This window comes from Bipolaris sorokiniana (assembly GCF_000338995.1).
Source record: "Bipolaris sorokiniana ND90Pr unplaced genomic scaffold COCSAscaffold_2, whole genome shotgun sequence".
Lineage (NCBI taxonomy): Eukaryota > Fungi > Ascomycota > Dothideomycetes > Pleosporales > Pleosporaceae > Bipolaris > Bipolaris sorokiniana.
The window spans coordinates 2,324,531-2,341,104 of NW_006911896.1; the positions used below are offsets into that span (position 1 = coordinate 2,324,531).

At 51.6% G+C, this 16,574-nt stretch overlaps 9 protein-coding genes across 9 annotated transcripts; 3 read left to right on the plus strand and 6 right to left on the minus strand.

The window, feature by feature from the left end:
* Nucleotides 1-548: 548 nt before the first annotated feature.
* On the minus strand, nt 549-3,554 carry COCSADRAFT_33570 (uncharacterized protein). The gene is made up of 6 exons (XM_007697385.1): nt 3,129-3,554; nt 3,031-3,080; nt 2,636-2,967; nt 2,467-2,588; nt 1,166-2,419; nt 549-1,113 (listed from the first exon to the last, which is right to left on the minus strand). Exons 1-6 carry the CDS (start codon nt 3,332-3,334, stop codon nt 744-746), a joined length of 2,334 nt encoding a protein of 777 aa, XP_007695575.1. The 5' UTR covers nt 3,335-3,554; the 3' UTR covers nt 549-743.
* Nucleotides 3,555-3,665: 111 nt separating this feature from the next.
* On the plus strand, nt 3,666-4,285 carry COCSADRAFT_275658 (uncharacterized protein). The gene is made up of 4 exons (XM_007698040.1): nt 3,666-3,809; nt 3,859-3,906; nt 3,956-4,056; nt 4,113-4,285. The coding sequence occupies exons 2-4, from the start codon at nt 3,870-3,872 to the stop codon at nt 4,260-4,262; spliced, it is 288 nt and encodes a 95-aa protein (XP_007696230.1). The 5' UTR covers nt 3,666-3,809; nt 3,859-3,869; the 3' UTR covers nt 4,263-4,285.
* A 287-nt stretch (nt 4,286-4,572) lies between these two features.
* On the minus strand, nt 4,573-4,971 carry COCSADRAFT_275647 (uncharacterized protein). The gene has a single exon (XM_007698041.1). The coding sequence runs from the start codon at nt 4,836-4,838 to the stop codon at nt 4,584-4,586; it is 255 nt and encodes an 84-aa protein (XP_007696231.1). The 5' UTR covers nt 4,839-4,971; the 3' UTR covers nt 4,573-4,583.
* Nucleotides 4,972-5,601: 630 nt separating this feature from the next.
* COCSADRAFT_275649 (uncharacterized protein) lies at nt 5,602-6,621 on the plus strand. Its single transcript, XM_007698042.1, has 3 exons — nt 5,602-5,952; nt 6,045-6,316; nt 6,374-6,621. Exons 1-3 carry the CDS (start codon nt 5,768-5,770, stop codon nt 6,478-6,480), a joined length of 564 nt encoding a protein of 187 aa, XP_007696232.1. The 5' UTR covers nt 5,602-5,767; the 3' UTR covers nt 6,481-6,621.
* A 442-nt stretch (nt 6,622-7,063) lies between these two features.
* Nucleotides 7,064-7,639, minus strand: COCSADRAFT_275665 (uncharacterized protein). Its single transcript, XM_007698043.1, has one exon. It carries the CDS (start codon nt 7,446-7,448, stop codon nt 7,110-7,112), a length of 339 nt encoding a protein of 112 aa, XP_007696233.1. The 5' UTR covers nt 7,449-7,639; the 3' UTR covers nt 7,064-7,109.
* A 1-nt stretch (nt 7,640) lies between these two features.
* Nucleotides 7,641-8,093, minus strand: COCSADRAFT_275666 (uncharacterized protein). The gene has a single exon (XM_007698044.1). It carries the CDS (start codon nt 7,997-7,999, stop codon nt 7,688-7,690), a length of 312 nt encoding a protein of 103 aa, XP_007696234.1. The 5' UTR covers nt 8,000-8,093; the 3' UTR covers nt 7,641-7,687.
* Nucleotides 8,094-9,275: 1,182 nt separating this feature from the next.
* COCSADRAFT_275673 (uncharacterized protein) lies at nt 9,276-10,831 on the minus strand. The gene is made up of 2 exons (XM_007698045.1): nt 10,566-10,831; nt 9,276-10,508 (listed from the first exon to the last, which is right to left on the minus strand). The coding sequence occupies exons 1-2, from the start codon at nt 10,620-10,622 to the stop codon at nt 9,396-9,398; spliced, it is 1,170 nt and encodes a 389-aa protein (XP_007696235.1). The 5' UTR covers nt 10,623-10,831; the 3' UTR covers nt 9,276-9,395.
* Nucleotides 10,832-11,967: 1,136 nt separating this feature from the next.
* Nucleotides 11,968-14,914, plus strand: COCSADRAFT_275690 (uncharacterized protein). The gene is made up of 4 exons (XM_007698046.1): nt 11,968-12,333; nt 12,386-12,481; nt 12,529-14,387; nt 14,461-14,914. Exons 1-4 carry the CDS (start codon nt 12,061-12,063, stop codon nt 14,555-14,557), a joined length of 2,325 nt encoding a protein of 774 aa, XP_007696236.1. The 5' UTR covers nt 11,968-12,060; the 3' UTR covers nt 14,558-14,914.
* Nucleotides 14,915-15,271: 357 nt separating this feature from the next.
* COCSADRAFT_78890 (uncharacterized protein) lies at nt 15,272-16,166 on the minus strand (the record flags this gene model as incomplete). The annotated part of the gene is made up of 3 exons (XM_007698047.1): nt 15,272-15,837; nt 15,914-16,009; nt 16,100-16,166. The coding sequence occupies 3 exons, from the start codon at nt 16,164-16,166 to the stop codon at nt 15,272-15,274; spliced, it is 729 nt and encodes a 242-aa protein (XP_007696237.1).
* Nucleotides 16,167-16,574: the final 408 nt, after the last annotated feature.

The window sequence follows — 16,574 nt, forward strand, 5'->3', positions numbered from 1 at the left end:
TATTCAACCGTAAGCTTGGGGCAGTACAATCTCCCCGCCTCATTCTCGAGTCTACAAGGACTTGTTCTGACCGTTGGCTGCGCACTTGGACGCAGGGTCCTACCCTAGCGTCTCCCTGGCCCTTGATTGGCTACCGGTGTCTTGGAACTTTCTTCCCATACGTAAGTACACAGTACATATTTTGCATCTACGTTGCACACTATAATCTCGAACTCTATATGCATAAGTAGGTGTTGAGCTTCTGGCAAATACGCCAATCGTGACATTTTCAATTATGAAACCATTGGACCTGGCAATCCAAGCGCGCCTTTGCCGTAGCCATCCAAATCGGTGTAGAGAACTCAGGTAGCCTATTCATGAGCAACACTCGAGCTGTGCTGAGACCGTAGAATACCAGAAGATCATAGATACCAAGTGAAGTAAACCCGTGACTCAAGGATACTGGCCGCTTGGGTTTTTCTAGTAAAGCAGGGGGGGGGGTTCCTATCATATTATCGCCATATGAGTACAGTTAATACTCTTCCATCACAATACACAAATCAAACAGCTGATACTTGAGCAAAATTCATTCTGGAGTTCTTTTAGGGGTATTGGGGAGTACCATTCCGCACTCTCCATTTCTCTCAGATATTTAAACAGACACGTGCCAGTCACACCGCCTCACTATACTTCATCAGTTCATATCTTCATGCCCCTTTACGCCTCATATGCATCGGTCATATTTCTTTCTCCACCCACCCAACTTAAACCTTGTTCTCAAGCCTACGCTCATCTCTCAGCTTGATCAGCTTCTCGACAGCCTCATCAAGCGGTACGATGACGCCACGCTGTTGGGTCTCTTGGTCATCGCGGTTTCTCCAGTTGACAGCCCTTGCCTGCTGTTCCTCTGCACCGACAACCATGATGAAGTTGTATAGTGCCAACTGTGCTGTGCGGATCTTCTTTTGCATAGTGTTACCGCTAATGTCGATATCGGCGTGGAAACGGTTCTTGCGGAGCACAGCCTGAACTTCCTTGACATAGTCGTTTGCGCTAGGCATCACAGGAATGACCATGACTTGGCGAGGTGACAGCCAGAAAGGCCACCTACCTGCGAAGTGCTCTGTGAGGATACTGGAGCTGTTTAGCAGGGATATTCTAATCAAGCATGAGCGTCAAGACTTACGCAATAAAACGCTCAAAGGAACCGTAGATAGCACGATGAATCATGACGGGCCTTGCATAACCTGGTTGTGGTTCCTTGGGATTCTTGGCCACAGCAGCATCCGTGGCTTCTATCTTCTCCTTCTTCTGCTCGGCCTGTTCGACTTCCTTCGGCTGCTCCTTCGCCTTTGTAGGAATGACCTCAGAAGTCATGTACTCGAGTCCGAATTGGATGGGCAGCTGGAAATCGAGCTGAATGGTAGCACACTGGAACTCTCGCTTCAAAGCGTCCGAAATGGTAATGTCGATCTTGGGACCGTAGAAAGCACCATCACCAGGGTTAAGCTCCCAAGCGCCACCACCCTCGGCAGTAAACTGATCCAAAGCCTCGGTCAATTTCGCCTCGGCCTTGTTCCAGGTCTCGATATCACCAAGGAAGCCCTCAGGACGGGTACTCAACTTCAGCTTGAATGTGAAACCAAACTTTCCATATACAGCTCTTAGGAAATCGAACAGTGCAGAGATCTCCTCGGTGATCTGATCTTGGGTGCAGAAAACGTGGGTGTCATCTTGCTGGAATCTGCGCACACGGGTAAGGCCGGTAAGCGCACCACTGGCTTCATTTCGATGCAAGATACCAAAGTCGGCCATCCGAATAGGCAACTCTCTATAGCTGCGCTCACGGTGCCCGAAAATCAAGCAGTGTCCGGGGCAGTTCATAGGCTTCAGAGCCCACTTCTCCTTCTCGACATCGAAAGTGAACATGTCTTCTGAGTAATGTTGCCAATGGCCCGAAATTTTCCATAGCGAAGAATTGAACATGTTTGGTGATCCGACTTCCTGATATCCACGGTTCCAGTATTCTTCGCGCAGAAAAGCTTGCAGTGTGTTGTAGATGATCTGACCATGTGGCAGGAAGAAGCACGAACCAGGACTGTACTCATGGAAAAAGAACAATTCTTGTTCCTTTCCAATCTTACGGTGATCGCGCTTGGCAGCTTCTTCGAGGAACTTGAGATGTTGCTGCATCGCGTCCTTATCAGGGAATGAAACACCATAAATACGTTGCAGACTGTCGTTCTTGGCATCGCCCAAGAAGTATGATGCGGAATTCTTCATGACCTTGAACTGCTTTATCCGTCCAGTGTGTGGTACATGGGGCCCTCGACAGAGATCAATTAGCGGTCCGTTTCGGTACACAGTGGTGAAGCTGCCGTCGGGAATCTTATCCTTGATGATGTGCTGCTTGTACTTGTTGGACTTGAACATCTCAAGCCTAAGACAGGTCAGATAGATTCGCCACAAGACGATGAAAAGACTTACAGATCGTCCTTGGACAGGGTAAGACGCTCGAAGACTTGCTTCTCCTTGACAATACTGTTGACAATGGTCTCTAGCGGCTTGTGGTCGGCGTGCTCAACGGCAGCGTTATCGGGGAGGGCCATCTGTAATACAATCAGCAGCGTCCTTGGAATTTTGTAACAAGACAGACCTCGTAGTAGAATCCATCTTCAATGGGAGGACCAATGCACAGGTCGCATCCAAACCTGCGTTCCGAGGCTTCTCCTAGGATATGCGCGCTCGAGTGCCAGAAGACTTTCTTGCCTTCAGGGTCGTCAAACGGCAGGAGCTCAAGCTTGCAGCTCTTCTCCAGTGGTCTTTCAAGATCCCACAGTGTCTCCTCCGGTGTCCCCTTGTCCAAACGCGCGACAACGGTGCGCTCAAACAGGCTCTTGGAGATGTTTCGCGCAATGTCGGCAGGACTGGTGGACCATGATTCACCTTCAACGATCTTGCCATCTTCAAGCGTAATGGTGATTTTCTCTGTTGGGAGAGTAATGAGTTAGTATTATGCAAAGGCGTCTCGTGTCGAAGTGATGAGCGTACCGCGGGGTTTCTGGGCGATTTCTTCGTCGTACTTTGCCTTGAGTTTCTCACTGGGATGTGGTTAACATGCATTTCGTAAAACTCTAAGTACCACTTACAAAATCTCAATGCGATGGTCTATGAAGGCTGGTGCAGGGTCAAGCATCAATGGACGACCGTCGCCAGCATCGCCCTTGGCCTTCTTCTCCTTCTTCGGTTTTGAGGCCTTGTTTCCTTTTTGCTCGGCCTTCTGGTCGGCAGATACGGCCAGATCTTTCACTCCCTCGACAGCCGAGTTGACGGCATCTTTGATTGCGTCCGCCATGTTGTTGTTACTGTCGAGTCTCAAGCGCGCGGGGCGGAAATTGTATGTATACAGCAGTGGTGAATCAAGCACTGCACAAGATGATATGACTCAGAACGTGATGCGAATGCGATGAACCGTGTCGCAGGTAGAATGTCTCCAAACCAGTCTAGAGGATCAGATCCAGATGCAAAGCAACGTCCGACTCATACACAATTTCAGAAAGGTCCACGCCCACGACAGCCCACTTGGCCTTGGCAGGTGCATTTGGTGGGGTTATGCGGCGGCAGGATCCATCGGCGAAACGTGGGACCGATTGGCCCTGACTTTCCAACTTCATTTTCCGTTCGAACTTTTCGCGAAGCTCTCGAACAAGCTCACCTTTCGCGCACCGACCACTCTCAACACAACAGAAACAATGGCATTTCGCGGAACTCCTCGTGGCGGTCGCGGCGGCGGCTTCGGTGGACGTGGTGGATTCTCTGCGCGTGGAGGTGTGTGGCACGCTCAGAGCTGTACAGAATTTCCTAGCTAATGTGCCACAGGACGCGGTGGAATGGGAGCTTCTTTCGGACCCCCAGACACTGTTGTTGGTAAGAAGAGCACCTTGATGCGAAAAGGCTGGAGCTAACTTTTTGTAAGAAATGGGAAAATTTGTTCACGACTGCGAAAACGAGATGTTCTGCGAATCGATAAACACCAAGATTCCCTACTTCAATGCGCCAATCTACCTAGAGAACAAGGTATATATATTGCGAATCTGGAAGCCAAGGAGAAAACAGGATTGACCAATCTGCAGACACCCATTGGAAAAGTTGACGAGATCATGGGCCCGCTGAACCAGGTCTACTTTACCATCAAGCCACAAGAGGGCATACAAGCAAAGTCATTCAAGGCTGGCGACAAGTTCTACATTGGAGGCGATAAGCTGCTCCCTCTTGACAGGTAACGTGGCTCACCCGGCTGTCCATCTAGCGCGCTAACGAAAATAGGTTCTTGCCTAAGCCCAAGCCTGTCGGCGGCGTTACGAAGGTCAAGAAGCCCGCTGGCGCAGGCCGTGGAGCACCACGAGGTGGTTCTCGTGGCTTTGGAGGTCGCGGCCGTGGAGCACCGCGTGGACGGGGTGGACCTCCTGGACGCGGAGGCTTTGGTGCCCGTGGTGGAGGTCGCGGCGGAAGCGGTGGCTTCTCAAGAGGCGGTGGACGTGGTGGTGGTGGCTTTGGTGGACGTGGACGAGGAGGATACTAAATGCTTCGGCCCGGGACGACGATCACCTCACGCTGGAGAAGCGCTGCCTTTTGCGCTGCCGTTTCGGCTCGAGCCTACGATTACCCACCGATACCATGATCATTTGTCGGCGTTTTGGAGTTGCGATGGAACCACTGTAACACGTCGAAAATATGGCGCCCTGTTGCGGACACTTTGAGATGGATGCGCGGATTGTTATTTTTCTAGCCAAATTACTCTCGATTTTACAAGCAATCGCAAAAACGGGAAGCTGAGAAGCCTTGTACGTGGTGATCATGGTCGACTGTTGGGGTTGAGAGAGATGGTGCTATATCACTAAAAGCTTGAAAGGCACCAGACGCCGAACTTTTGACATGCCACCAAAACAACTTTACAAAGAAGCATGTGGGATTGCGCATCTTTTCATTCTGGAAATGGTTATTTTTCGTATGCTGATGGTTTCCACCAGTCACGAATTAACCTGCAATTGAAGACGTGGGTGACAAGACGAACTTCAGTGATTTCCAACATGTGCAAGAATTAGCAGAGCACATTGGTGCCGTGATGTCAACGTCACAGCTGTCGGATGCTGCAAAACACCCGAGACAGTCGAAAGGTTGGGCTTTTTTCCGATGGAGCTTCGTGCCGCGGCCAATAAACTCATTTGCGACATGCCAGCCATCCCAGCCCAGCCTCCTCAATGGGGTCACGGCGGTCCGCGGAAGCATCAATAACAACAGGTTCTGTAGGGGCTCGGACGATTTTTGCGCTCCTCTTAGACGGACCATCTTTCCCTACCTTTCTTTTTCCTTCTCAGTTTTGCTCCTTGAAAGGGGTGTCCTGGTACCACTGAGCTCTCTGCATTCCGCCCCGCAGCAATCCCGCCGTGTCTGAGCCGCACCCTCACGTCACTCATTCGCTTGTGTCAATTCCCTACAGCCCCCATACGACAGCGCGCAAAGTCTCGGAGACAATTCCGTGAGAGGCTGGATATCAACAGAAGAGACGCACATCTGGTCAATTGCTGGATAGGGGAGGAGGGATTGCAACGCTGCCAAGTCAGTCTCCGGATAACCGACGGTAAACAAGGCAACGAAGCTCCACACCTAGGAATACCATTGCAGCAACACGAGCGCAACAACCCCCTCGCCCTGCGCGACTCCAACTGAACCCAAATCCATCACAAACCACGTGCGACGAAGCCTCAAAGCTCAAAATACCGAAAAAATGGCGCGCGCAGGACACTCAGGCACAGTCGTCGGCTCGGCGATAGTAGTACGGGAAAAGTACTACTGGCCAGACTTACAACTGAACATCTGGACAATAGTTATGCTGGCAACAGCAGGGCTAATATTGGGCGTGAATGCGCAATTCATGGATATACAGAATCGAATGGGGTTGGGAACGCCATGGTATGTGAAAGTCCACCACCTATACTCAAGCAGCAAATGCAAACAATACTCAATTCTCCCTGGAGAAGACTGCTAACCCAAGTTCCACATAGGATCATGCCCTATGGCGTCACAGTAGGCACTCTCGCTATCATTTTCATCATTATCGAAATCATCTACATTGCGCAACGGAAGCTCCTTCCTAGCGTCATGATGTTGTTTTCCTTCATCCTGCTCGTCCTCTTCCTCGCCGGCGTCATTGGAACTGCGATACAACTCTTCGCTGGACCCAATATCAACAATCAATGCAATACCTATGTATTCAATAACGATGCAAGGGGTCCCACCATGGAAACGCTAGCTTTTTTGCAGCAGAGGAATATCTGTAAGTAACCATACGTTCTTTTCGAAAGATGGGAGAGACTAATCAAGCTGGAAATAGGCCAATGCTGGCAGGCTCAATTTGCATTCTGGATCATCGGAACGGTGTTTCTCGTCTGGATGATGGTTATGGCTAGCCAAGTCAACTCCAACACCTACGTCAGATAGTAGGATGTTGTGGTCTTGGCTATTTTTTTGTTATGAGAAACATTTCCAAACTTCTTTGCATGTAATGCTTTTTTTCTTCCTTTTCTTCTACAATTCATGCGCCACGTGTCTATGAATGTATTGATGGTAAGCATGTACCATGTAATTTGGGCGACAGCAACAGCGAATGTTTTAGTGTATAAACGATGAACGAGATACCGATTGGATTAACACACAGCAGCGAGACGAGCGCGTATATGTAGGAGCAACAGTATACCTAGATGTTAGCAATAGGAACGAAGAATGAGAACGGATGTCTTGAAGCATAGCGTAGAGGAAATACGAACACAAGTATCAACCAAACCCAATTGGTACTTGCATCTAATCAGAAGCACACCTGCATGCGTACACCTTCTAGTTCACACTTCTCCCATTCTCAACCTTGTTTGGATGGTCATGTGGAACAAAGCCCTCTCCCTTGTTCTCGTACCTACATAAGTACCCGTGGCTCAAGCCACTAACTCTCAAGCTCCCTTAGCAACGACCATCACATCACGTCGCCAAGTCTAAAGGGCAACAATCGGGCGCAAGTACGAGCACGACAACTGTAGTCAAGACCGTAAAAAGTAACATAGGGTATACAATGCTAATTATTGGAAATGGGGGTGAGGGATCAGCACACCATCTGCCCCTTTCCCTCTACCCGTTATCTGAGCCAGCTGTAGACGCAGCGCAAGGAAGATAGGACACAGGGACTTTTCTTTGTCTCTTTCCTCTTTGTTGTGTGTAAAATAAGTTACACATGTTACCACTACAGCAAAGTAGTAATGTAAGGAGGTTGCAAAAGGGTGATATTTCAGCCCATGAACAAGCCAAGCGCTCGCGGTAATATTCCCGAAATCAGCCCCCAAAACGGGCCAAAAAAACCATCTATCCCCATAGCTCAACACAACTATACCTACCCTTTTTCCCATCCCCGTCATCACCATCCCAAAACAGCCTGATTTAACAAAGAAAACAAGACAAAGCTCAAGCCAGTCCGCTGCCCCCCCTTCTTCTGTTTTCGCACGAAAGAGGTCCGTCCATCACCTAGCCGACGCGACCGAGCTTGTGACATTTGAGACAAACAACGACACCATGACGCCTCGATGAGATAATGGATATCAACACCTCCACGGCCACGCCCGTTTGCCGTTCCCGCCAACACCAATTATAGTTAATGGTACCATTACGAACTACAGTCCACTAGACCGCACGCCCAGCTCAGCCGCCCCCCAACTAAACCAAACCATGCCCATCCACCCAAACCCATGCAAGCACACAAAGGCGTGCAAAACAGGTCAAGCGTCAAACACGCCGCGCCACGCACTAGATCGTCGATCCGCCCTATCTTCTCTCCTTCCCCGCTGTACCTAAGCCGTGCAAGGCCAACCCAACCACATCCGGGAAACCCACACGCGCTGCCGCAGGCAATCTTTCTTGTTTTATTACCATACGAAAGTAACATTACAGACCTTGGTCCTCTTCTTAGTCCTCCCATCCCATCCTTGATCCCGTAACTATACTACTTACTTATAATAATTCCCCTTCCAACCAAGGGCCTTGAATCTGCTTCCGTTTTACCCTTTTTCCATACACATGCCAAAACTGCCGCTGCCGCTGCCGCCCTTTTATAGCAACGAGACTAGACTGAGTGAGGAGGAGGAGCCTTGAATTGACACTCATACATGCACACATGCACATACACACAACCCCCCCCCCCCCCCCCCAGGCCGCGGATCGAGCCGGCCTGGGCATCGATGAGATCAAGCAAGGTCCTCGGTCTACTCGGTTTCCCTGTCATTTTTTCTTTTCTATCTATCTGGGAGAGTTTGAGAGATGGAAAGGGTAATGGAGCCAATTGGATTGATGATCAAGGTGGATTGGGTTAACTACTCATGTACGATGCTTTGCGCGGAAACGCCTCGGCGGCACTTAATCCACGCACGTCGTTTACACACTTTGATAAGCTCGGTTCGACTCGGAGTATTTTTCTTCCTTGCTTGTAGTGTTGGTAAGTGAGAGAGTGTGGTACTTACATTGGTGGGCTGGGTGAGGGGGTGGCTGGGGTGCGACAGACATCCAACAAAGGCAGGCGGCTGGGGATGTGCTTTCTTCTAAACAAGAGAGACAAAACGAGGCGTGAGAGCTCTTTAGTGCTATCAGCTGACATCATCGGAAATCATATAACGCGGTGTAGCGTCCTTTTCGGGGCAATTTGGTAAATTGCACTCATCGTGTTCATTCGTGGTGGGTCACTGCACAAAAGCTGCATCAGTTAGGAATCATGGAGTCTAGAAGAAAAAAATTACACGCAGTTTTGGATTGAGTCTAACTGTTTTGCCTAAATGGCTGTATGGGAAGATGCAGTTGCATTTGTCCAGTGCCCTGCTAAGCCTCTGGACCTGGTCTATGACATGCCGAGACGGTACTTGGCTAAGCCGTGCTGATAGCAAATAAAAAAACTCCAAAGTGAATTAAAATACAGATGCTGAACAGATGCTCCAGTAGAAAGGTGTTGGCAAAGGTGCTCGTACAAAGCGCTTGTGCAGTCGCTAGTGCAAACAGCCACCAAAGGGTAATTGTGCGACATGAAAAGAGTAAGACAAAATAAAGCAAGCGTATGCAGTGATGCATGAGGTATGTAGAAATCGACATGTACTATCCAAACCCAGGACCAGGCAGGGTCTCACCAAACCGCCATAAACGCCATGCTTTTCAAAAAAAAGACTAAATCAAGAGGAGAAATTGACAACAGTCGGCAGCGGCGGCGCATCCAGTAGCGGCTAAACAATCCGTCGAATGCGCTCACTGTCGTTGTCGTTATCGTTTTGTCGTGCCCGAGCGGTTGCTGGGGGGGTATGTCGTGATGAGTGTGAAGGGGTCGGTGCTGACGGTCACGATATAAGTTCACCACCGAGTTCTATGCTAAGGCCATCCATCTTCCCGATACGAGCACGCATATGTGAAGCGTCACCAGTGGGAGGGACGATGTTGTCGAAATTGATATGACGTCGTGCTTCTCGGACGGCAGCGGGTGTTCGGGTTGCGACAGGTGTGCGGTTCCACGATGCGTTGGCCTGCGCAGGGCTCGGCGACATGTTCAGGAACTCGGCAAAGTTCAAGTTTGTCGAGGGTGTCGCCAGTCCAAAGCCTGTGTAATGGGACCCACCACCGCCAGGGGTGGACATCATGGACGAAGGGAGAGGAGTGGATTTCGACGGTGGAGTGGACGGTGCGAGCATCTGCGGCTTCTGGTGACCTGGGCGAACTGGCGTTGGTGATGTAGCTAGATACATGAGCAAATTTGCGTCGTTGTCACCCTGTCTTCCTTCACGAGCTGCACCGGCAGCATTGAATCCACGTTGTCGGAGGCGTGCTGAGCGAGCAACATCAGGAGGCGGTGTACGTGGGGCTCTCGGCGGCGATGACTGGAAATGGGAACGGTTTAGGGAGAAGGACATGATGGGCAGGTCTTCGTCATCGTCTTCGGACAGCAAGGGGGAATGAGGGTCGGCGACGGTCGATGTTTCCGAAACAAAGGATAGGCTTGGCACATGCTGACGGCCAAAACGTGCATGTCTACGGTGATAAACGGGCGAGGACTCGGGCAGCTGGAAGCTATTTTTCCATGAAGTAGCGGCGCTCGTCGAGGTGCGCACTTTGACTCGGGCGTGGTTGCTCGATGCCGGGTATTTATTGGTGCTGGGACGTTGGCAACGGGTCCGCTTGGTCTGGGTGTAGCTGCCTGCGGACCGGCTCTCGGAACGGCGAATGTGGTCTGAAAAGATGGGAGCTTGGAGGGGTGAGGAGTCGAGGACGCTGGGTTGATAGAAGCGCTCCGAGACGCTTGAGACATCCGACATGGCTTCATTACTGGAGCCAGGCCGCTTACGCTTACGCTCGGCACCGTCGAGGACAGGCTCAATGGCGTCGAGGCTGAGGCTTTCCCAGCCATTCTTCATCTTGACGTTGGCCAGAGCGAGGCGGTTCTGCAGAGTGCGGGTCATCTGGATAGTACACGATCAGCACACGGGGGATAAGGGACCAGAGAGAGGGAGATGAACCTTTGAGACCTGGGCCCTTCGCAGGACCTTGGTCGCAACATCGTCCTGCTCAGCCATGGTGGAGGGGTTGGCCGGAGGGGGAGGAGATGAGCAGGGAAGGGGTTGTTGTGGTTGTTGTTGTTTCCCTGGCTGACGTCTCAGTAAGTAGAGTTGCTACAGGCGAAACAGCATCTGGGCGGGAGCTGAGGTGACGGCCAGGCAAGGAATGTGAGGAGCGGATCGAAGTGGACTAGCTCAAAAGTCTGCGGCAGCACAGGCCCCGTGGTGTCGGGGCGGCGCAGGCGTGAGGAGGTCTAGGTGGTAGGCAGGCGGACTAGGGGCAGGATATATCCATTAGTGAACTGGGTAGCAGGCTCCTATCCGGCGCCGGAGCCTTGGTGCGGTCGCTTGCAACAAAGCAAAGTTGTCTTGAGAGGGTTGGTGGGCGGCAGGGGTGTGTGCCTGGTGGCTGCGATTGCATACGGGGCGATGCTGACTAAGGTCTGTATTGTATCGTATCGTATCGTATCGTACGGGATGTCATGGTATCGTATGGTATCGAGCAGCGCTCCGCCGGCATCCGCGCATCGTCTCGAGCCACACCAGATGACGACTGGTGCGGAATCGAGGGAGCAGGAGCGTGAGGGACTATGAGAGCTATGAGAGGGGGAGAGAGGTAGAGTGACGGAGGGAGACATGGGATCTGGCATGGATAGACGGGACGACGGTCAGCGCTCACGTGCATGCATCTACACTGGATACAGCTCAGCGGGGGATCGTAGGCATTATTTTTGGACTGAGCTGCTACGGCCTCGGTCAGTATATACATGACGATGCTGGTGCTGTATGTACGTGGACGATGCCAACGACGACACGCTACAGCAGTGCACCACCTCAGCAGCTGTTGGACAGGCCGTTAAGCTGTCCCAAGGCGGCTAGCGTTAGACAGCCGAGACAGGCTAGCGCTTGACGGGTAACGTCATTGTGGTGGGCAGCGCCGACGTCGTAACGTGCGCTCACCACGGCGTTGCGGCACTGCAGCACGCCAGCCCACGCATTCGGCACATGCTGATGCGGATGCCATGGTATTTGCCCTCGCCCGTCCAATTACTGTCAGACCAACGGTGGACAAGAGTGCCGTTCTTCCACTCCACCTGTTCGGGCCTGCTAGCCCGGATCGACGCAGGCAAGCAAGCAAGCTCGACCAGGCTACTTCACGCCCGGCGTCCACTCTACCCACCGCTGTAATTACCACAACCCTCTCCTGTCTTCTGTCACATCCAGCATATCCTGCCTTCACTCGCTTGTGTCCATTTGCATAGCCCCCCATTATCGCATAACTATTGCCATTGCTGCTTTCACGCGCCTACAAGCATCCTCCACTGGCCATCACGCCGCATTACGCGTCTTCTCCAGCAGTCTCTGGCAGCTCCACATAGTTCGCCTTTTGTCGCTCACTACTTGTCTATGTGCTTCCACAACCTGTCCACTATACCACCGCGCCCTATTCAACACTATGCCTTCATTCCTTCGAAGCCTGAGCAGGAGGAACAGCCGCATGCCTAAGACTGACGATAAGTCCACTAATGGCACAGACAAGCACAATGCTAAAGGCCTCGCCCATCGCGCCTCTGCTTCTACTATGAACTCATCCCAGGTCGCTTCTTCCACTCCTTCTACCACGCCAGCCACATCCACCACCGACGAAGTCAATGGCCCGACTCCTGCGCCTGTGCCTGCGCGACCACAACGTCCGAATGCCGACCCAGTAAAGCGCTACAGCACCAATGTAGGCAGTCGCCTCCGTTTGTAGGAATAATTCTTCTAACAAGCACATCCAGGGAGGACCGTATCCAGCACACAGTGGCTCCAACGGCTCTTTGAACAGATCGTCGCTACTCGCGCCGCGTGTCGTATCGATATCGGATAACTCCTGGGTACATATGGACAGTCGCGTGGAATGGGCAATGCTGATTTCGTACAGGTGCATCAACAAGTCCTTCTCATTTTCGGGCAGGTCGGCGAGCCGCAAAATAGACCTTTGGACGGCACGCTTACGGTTAATCACCACCAAGGCCGCTTTCCGTCTACCTGTTGGCCAGTACACGAATCCTACTTTAAAGCATTGGTACACCTCGAGCCTGGCTGGAACAGAATACGTCTCGACTTTACCTCGCCCAAGGTTTCCTCGTCAAATACCTCCATCTCCCCGCATGCGTCCTTTATCAACATAAACTATTTACCATTGACTCAATCTCCCCCTCTTCAGCTTGCAATTATACTCGGACACGATTCCCCAGGCACATACGATGCTCCACGTGAGCGTATCGAGCGCGAAGGCAATGGCCTTGAGCTCGCACTAAAGAAGTTTCGAATGGCTGCATATCTCTGGCAAGCTTTTACAGGAGAGCAGATGAAGCGCTATGGTTTCGGTCGTCGCTGTTTCCGTTTTGAAGATGCCTGGGAACCCGGTACACTGAGCTATCAAGACTGGGGGCAAAACCAATATCGCACACAGGCCAAGATTCACGTTATCCGCTCCAAAAGGTCCGTCGCGGAAATACGGGAGCTTGAGCGTGCGCAACAGTATGGCCCTGGAACGAAGAAGAACGAACTTTTCGACTTTGCCATAGAGGCATGCAAGGACTATTTCCATATAGCGCCAGGTCAGAAGCATTATGTTTCTTGCTTGTTTCTTGATACACAGTGGGATACTCAAACACAGACAGTACGGGGACATGCGGCATTGGGCGGTGGTACTGGTGATCTACAGCTTGCCATTTTTGGCTCTCACGCGCTCCACAGCTATCCATCGAGCATCGAGGAAGTTTTCCAGGCATTCCAGGACTGCACCCGGACTGATACCTCTGTTGTCGCAAACGACTGTAACGAGTCTGGAAGCAACTGGGAAGCCGCTAACATAGGCATCGGTGCACACCTCCACGAGACGGGCCATCTTTTCGGCTGTCCTCATCAGGAGTCGGGTATAATGTTACGCGACTATGTTACCTTGAACCGTACATTTACTTGTCGGGAGCCTTACTCAACGCGTACCAAGTCACCAGGTCAGCGGTTAGTTTTGCCCAACGACGAATGCAGGTGGCACAAGTTGGATGTACTACGATTCCGGTTCCACCCTTGCTTCCTGATACCGATCGATGCCCCAATGATAAATGGAGACGACAGCGTACAGGTCTGGACGGTTGATGCGAGCCAAGGCGGCGTCATTGCCACATCGAAATCCGGCATTGCATGGGTGGAGCTCTACACTGAAGGAGACGACATTTGTCGCCACTGGAAAGAGTTTCCCGAGTTGGAGAACCAGTACCCTCGACAGGTGACACTGGATGAAGGTGCTCTCCGCTCGATGCTGCCCGCCGACAAGCAAAAGTCTCGCTTGAAAGTTGAAGTGTATTCTGCGGGTGGAGGCAAGCACGTCATTGAAGACTTTGGTAAACTCGCCAACCAGAAGCTGGCTAGAGTCAAGTTGCCAGACGGCCGCTGGGGCTACCGCGGCAGCAAGCTAGGCTACTCGCAAATGGAGGGCTCAAAGCCCGAAGAAGTCATCTTTGACTACGTCCACATCCAAACCAAACTCTTGCTCCGCATAAAAGTCTACCACGGCTACGCAGTCGACGGTCTAGAATTCATCTACGAAGACACAGACACGCAGCTCTTTGGCAAGCGCGGAGGCAGCGTCTCAGAGTTTGCTCTCGATACCCGCAAGGGCGAGCTCCTACTTGGCTTTGCACTCCGTGCTGGCCTTTGGATCGACGGCCTGCAGATTCTCACTAGCCTGGGCCGCAAGAGCGAGTGGTATGGGAATCCCAATGGCGGTAGTGGGTACGTATTTCCCTCTCTTTTCCCAATTGCTAACACTGTATTCTGGTAACAGCTTGGCTAATATGCGGATTAGACACACGCTTATTCCCCCGCGTGGATATACTATTGGTGGTATCTCAGGGTCCTGTGCTCAGTGGCTCGATGGCTTTTCCCTCATCATCACAAGGTGATGCAAGTTACAGCTACTTACCCTTTGACCTACTTTGCTTCCTTGTTTCCTCTCCCTCTCTCTCTCTTGCTCTCTACCTCTACCTCCCCTTTTTTTCCCGATTGTTTCTCATGATACCACTGCGCGTCACATTGAAACTTGAACTCGTTGGCCTTTTCTTCTCTCCGTCCTTCTCATACTGCAAATTGAAAGTTATTTTCTCGGGTCTTTAGACAGGTAACATGGGTTTTCTCCTACGTGTTGGTAATACCATACATATGCGCATACATATATGAAGGTGGCTTTCGGTTTGTTGTTGGTGTTTCTGGAGTTTGTGCTTTTCTGGGTACTTGAACGTACAGATATGAGTTGTATGCTTGTGCGTTGCGTGTTCCGTTTTGTTCTGCTCTCACGATCCAGCTAGCTTTGCATGTATATATTCCTGATAAGAGGGTATCATGATGTTTCTATACGCTCATCTGCCAATCCATCATAGCATCAACATAGTGTCTCCGCTCATTCATGCATCAACCCTCAATAGCAAACGTAAACCTTCCCTGTCCCTCTCTTCCCTGATATCTGTATCCATCTGAATCCCAGCCATTGAATCTCAACCACAGCAACAACAATGATGCCGACAACTGACAATAGTCTTGCCCGTCGCCATCGTTCCCCTAAGGAAAGAGGGAAAAGAAACCCACAAAAGATATTTTGTACACAAACACACGAGTGCTCCTTAGGGCTTAGGAATCTTGACGCTCTTGCTAACCATCAAACATCCATGAAGAATGAACATGGCCACCACAGGGTGAAACTCCAGCGCCGTGCCCTCGAGCCACAACCCCATGGGAATCTGATCCATAGTCCAGCCCTTGTAGACCCAGTACGCCATGACCTGCACTATGCCAAGACTCATAGGAATCGGTGTGCCCTCGAAATACTTGCTCTTTCCGCTTGCATCCTTGGGCACCATGGCGACGGTAACGTTGAATCTGGCGAGGCGCGTGAGGCCGCAGAGGACGAAGAAGGCGAGCAACAAATGGTCGACGGGGGTGCGCATGCCGAGGCTGAAAGCGGCGGCGGCTGGGGACACGCCAAAGGAGATGAGATCGGCAAGTGAATCGAGCTCCTGGCCCATAAGCGATGCCTTCTTGCGCCAGCGCGCAACTTTGCCGTCCATGAAGTCAAAGAAGAGACCTAGTGGGATGAAGGACAGAGCGAGGTACAGGTTCGTGTAGTCGGTGTGGTCGACTTGTGTGCAGTAGCGGAGAGAAGAGAAGATGGACATGACACCGCAGAAGCCTGGTTTGTGACAACGTCGTGTTAGTTTCTTGTTACGATTTGCACTCTAAGAAGGAAAAAAAGGGCGAAACCGTACCATTGAGTTCAGTGATAAAGTCGGCCAAGTGGAGGGCGCGCACTAGGGAGAAGTGGCCAGCATCCTGAGATAGCAGACGGACTTGCTTATCTTGCGCTGTGCATCATATGTCAGCTTTTGTCTTACTCCCTCTGCTTCCCCCCCTATTGTGTGCCCTGGCACTCTTTCTTTATTCTCAACACGTACCCTCACCCTTTGCAGGCGCAATGCCGTCTTTGGTTTGCGGCTCGCCGCCGTTTCTTCGCTGCGCCATCCTCGTATATGTAGCCGTTGTCGTAGTCGTAGTCGTTGTAGTCAAGCCCTCTTTTCGATATGGGTATTCCGTATGACGAACTCGGAGTAGCAGGCAAGCAACGAAGAGGTCAACGCAATTTGGGCTGCAGCTAAAAATGCGTATGGGCAGCGGGAAGCAAAAGCGTGTGAATGTGTTGTGTGGGAGGGAGAGGTTGCGTACGGGAGAAAGAGCAGGGCAAGTCAAGGGTCTAGCAAAGCTTGTTATTCAAATCGCAGCAGGGCAATGGGCGGTGACGTTTATTTCAGGTGGGGGGCTTTCGGGGCAGTAGCGTTCGTGTGTGCGTTGCGTGTGTACGCCACGCCCCCGGCCTAGAATAACAAGTTTAGCCAAAACGTCATCTCACATCCGGGGGGGGGGGGGGGGGGC

Excerpts from the sequence above, each read along its gene's own strand:
- COCSADRAFT_33570 (XM_007697385.1), bottom strand. The coding sequence starts at position 3,334 with ATGGCGGACGCAATCAAAGATGCCGTCAACTCGGCTGTCGAGGGAGTG. Across the intron at positions 2,968-3,030 it reads AATCGCCCAGAAACCCCGCG|AGAAAATCACCATTACGCTT; the intron begins GTACGCTCATCA and ends CTCTCCCAACAG. Across the intron at positions 2,589-2,635 it reads AAGATGGATTCTACTACGAG|ATGGCCCTCCCCGATAACGC; the intron begins GTCTGTCTTGTT and ends ATTGTATTACAG.
- COCSADRAFT_275658 (XM_007698040.1), top strand. The coding sequence starts at position 3,870 with ATGGGAGCTTCTTTCGGACCCCCAGACACTGTTGTTG. Across the intron at positions 3,907-3,955 it reads ACCCCCAGACACTGTTGTTG|AAATGGGAAAATTTGTTCAC; the intron begins GTAAGAAGAGCA and ends ACTTTTTGTAAG. Across the intron at positions 4,057-4,112 it reads CAATCTACCTAGAGAACAAG|ACACCCATTGGAAAAGTTGA; the intron begins GTATATATATTG and ends ACCAATCTGCAG.
- COCSADRAFT_275647 (XM_007698041.1), bottom strand. The coding sequence starts at position 4,838 with ATGATCACCACGTACAAGGCTTCTCAGCTTCCCGTTTTTGCGATTGCT.
- COCSADRAFT_275649 (XM_007698042.1), top strand. The coding sequence starts at position 5,768 with ATGGCGCGCGCAGGACACTCAGGCACAGTCGTCGGCTCGGCGATAGTA. Across the intron at positions 5,953-6,044 it reads ATGGGGTTGGGAACGCCATG|GATCATGCCCTATGGCGTCA; the intron begins GTATGTGAAAGT and ends AGTTCCACATAG. Across the intron at positions 6,317-6,373 it reads TTTGCAGCAGAGGAATATCT|GCCAATGCTGGCAGGCTCAA; the intron begins GTAAGTAACCAT and ends AGCTGGAAATAG.
- COCSADRAFT_275665 (XM_007698043.1), bottom strand. The coding sequence starts at position 7,448 with ATGGTGATGACGGGGATGGGAAAAAGGGTAGGTATAGTTGTGTTGAGC.
- COCSADRAFT_275666 (XM_007698044.1), bottom strand. The coding sequence starts at position 7,999 with ATGGGAGGACTAAGAAGAGGACCAAGGTCTGTAATGTTACTTTCGTAT.
- COCSADRAFT_275673 (XM_007698045.1), bottom strand. The coding sequence starts at position 10,622 with ATGGCTGAGCAGGACGATGTTGCGACCAAGGTCCTGCGAAGGGCCCAG. Across the intron at positions 10,509-10,565 it reads GAAGGGCCCAGGTCTCAAAG|ATGACCCGCACTCTGCAGAA; the intron begins GTTCATCTCCCT and ends TGTACTATCCAG.
- COCSADRAFT_275690 (XM_007698046.1), top strand. The coding sequence starts at position 12,061 with ATGCCTTCATTCCTTCGAAGCCTGAGCAGGAGGAACAGCCGCATGCCT. Across the intron at positions 12,334-12,385 it reads TAAAGCGCTACAGCACCAAT|GGAGGACCGTATCCAGCACA; the intron begins GTAGGCAGTCGC and ends AAGCACATCCAG. Across the intron at positions 12,482-12,528 it reads CGATATCGGATAACTCCTGG|GTGCATCAACAAGTCCTTCT; the intron begins GTACATATGGAC and ends GATTTCGTACAG.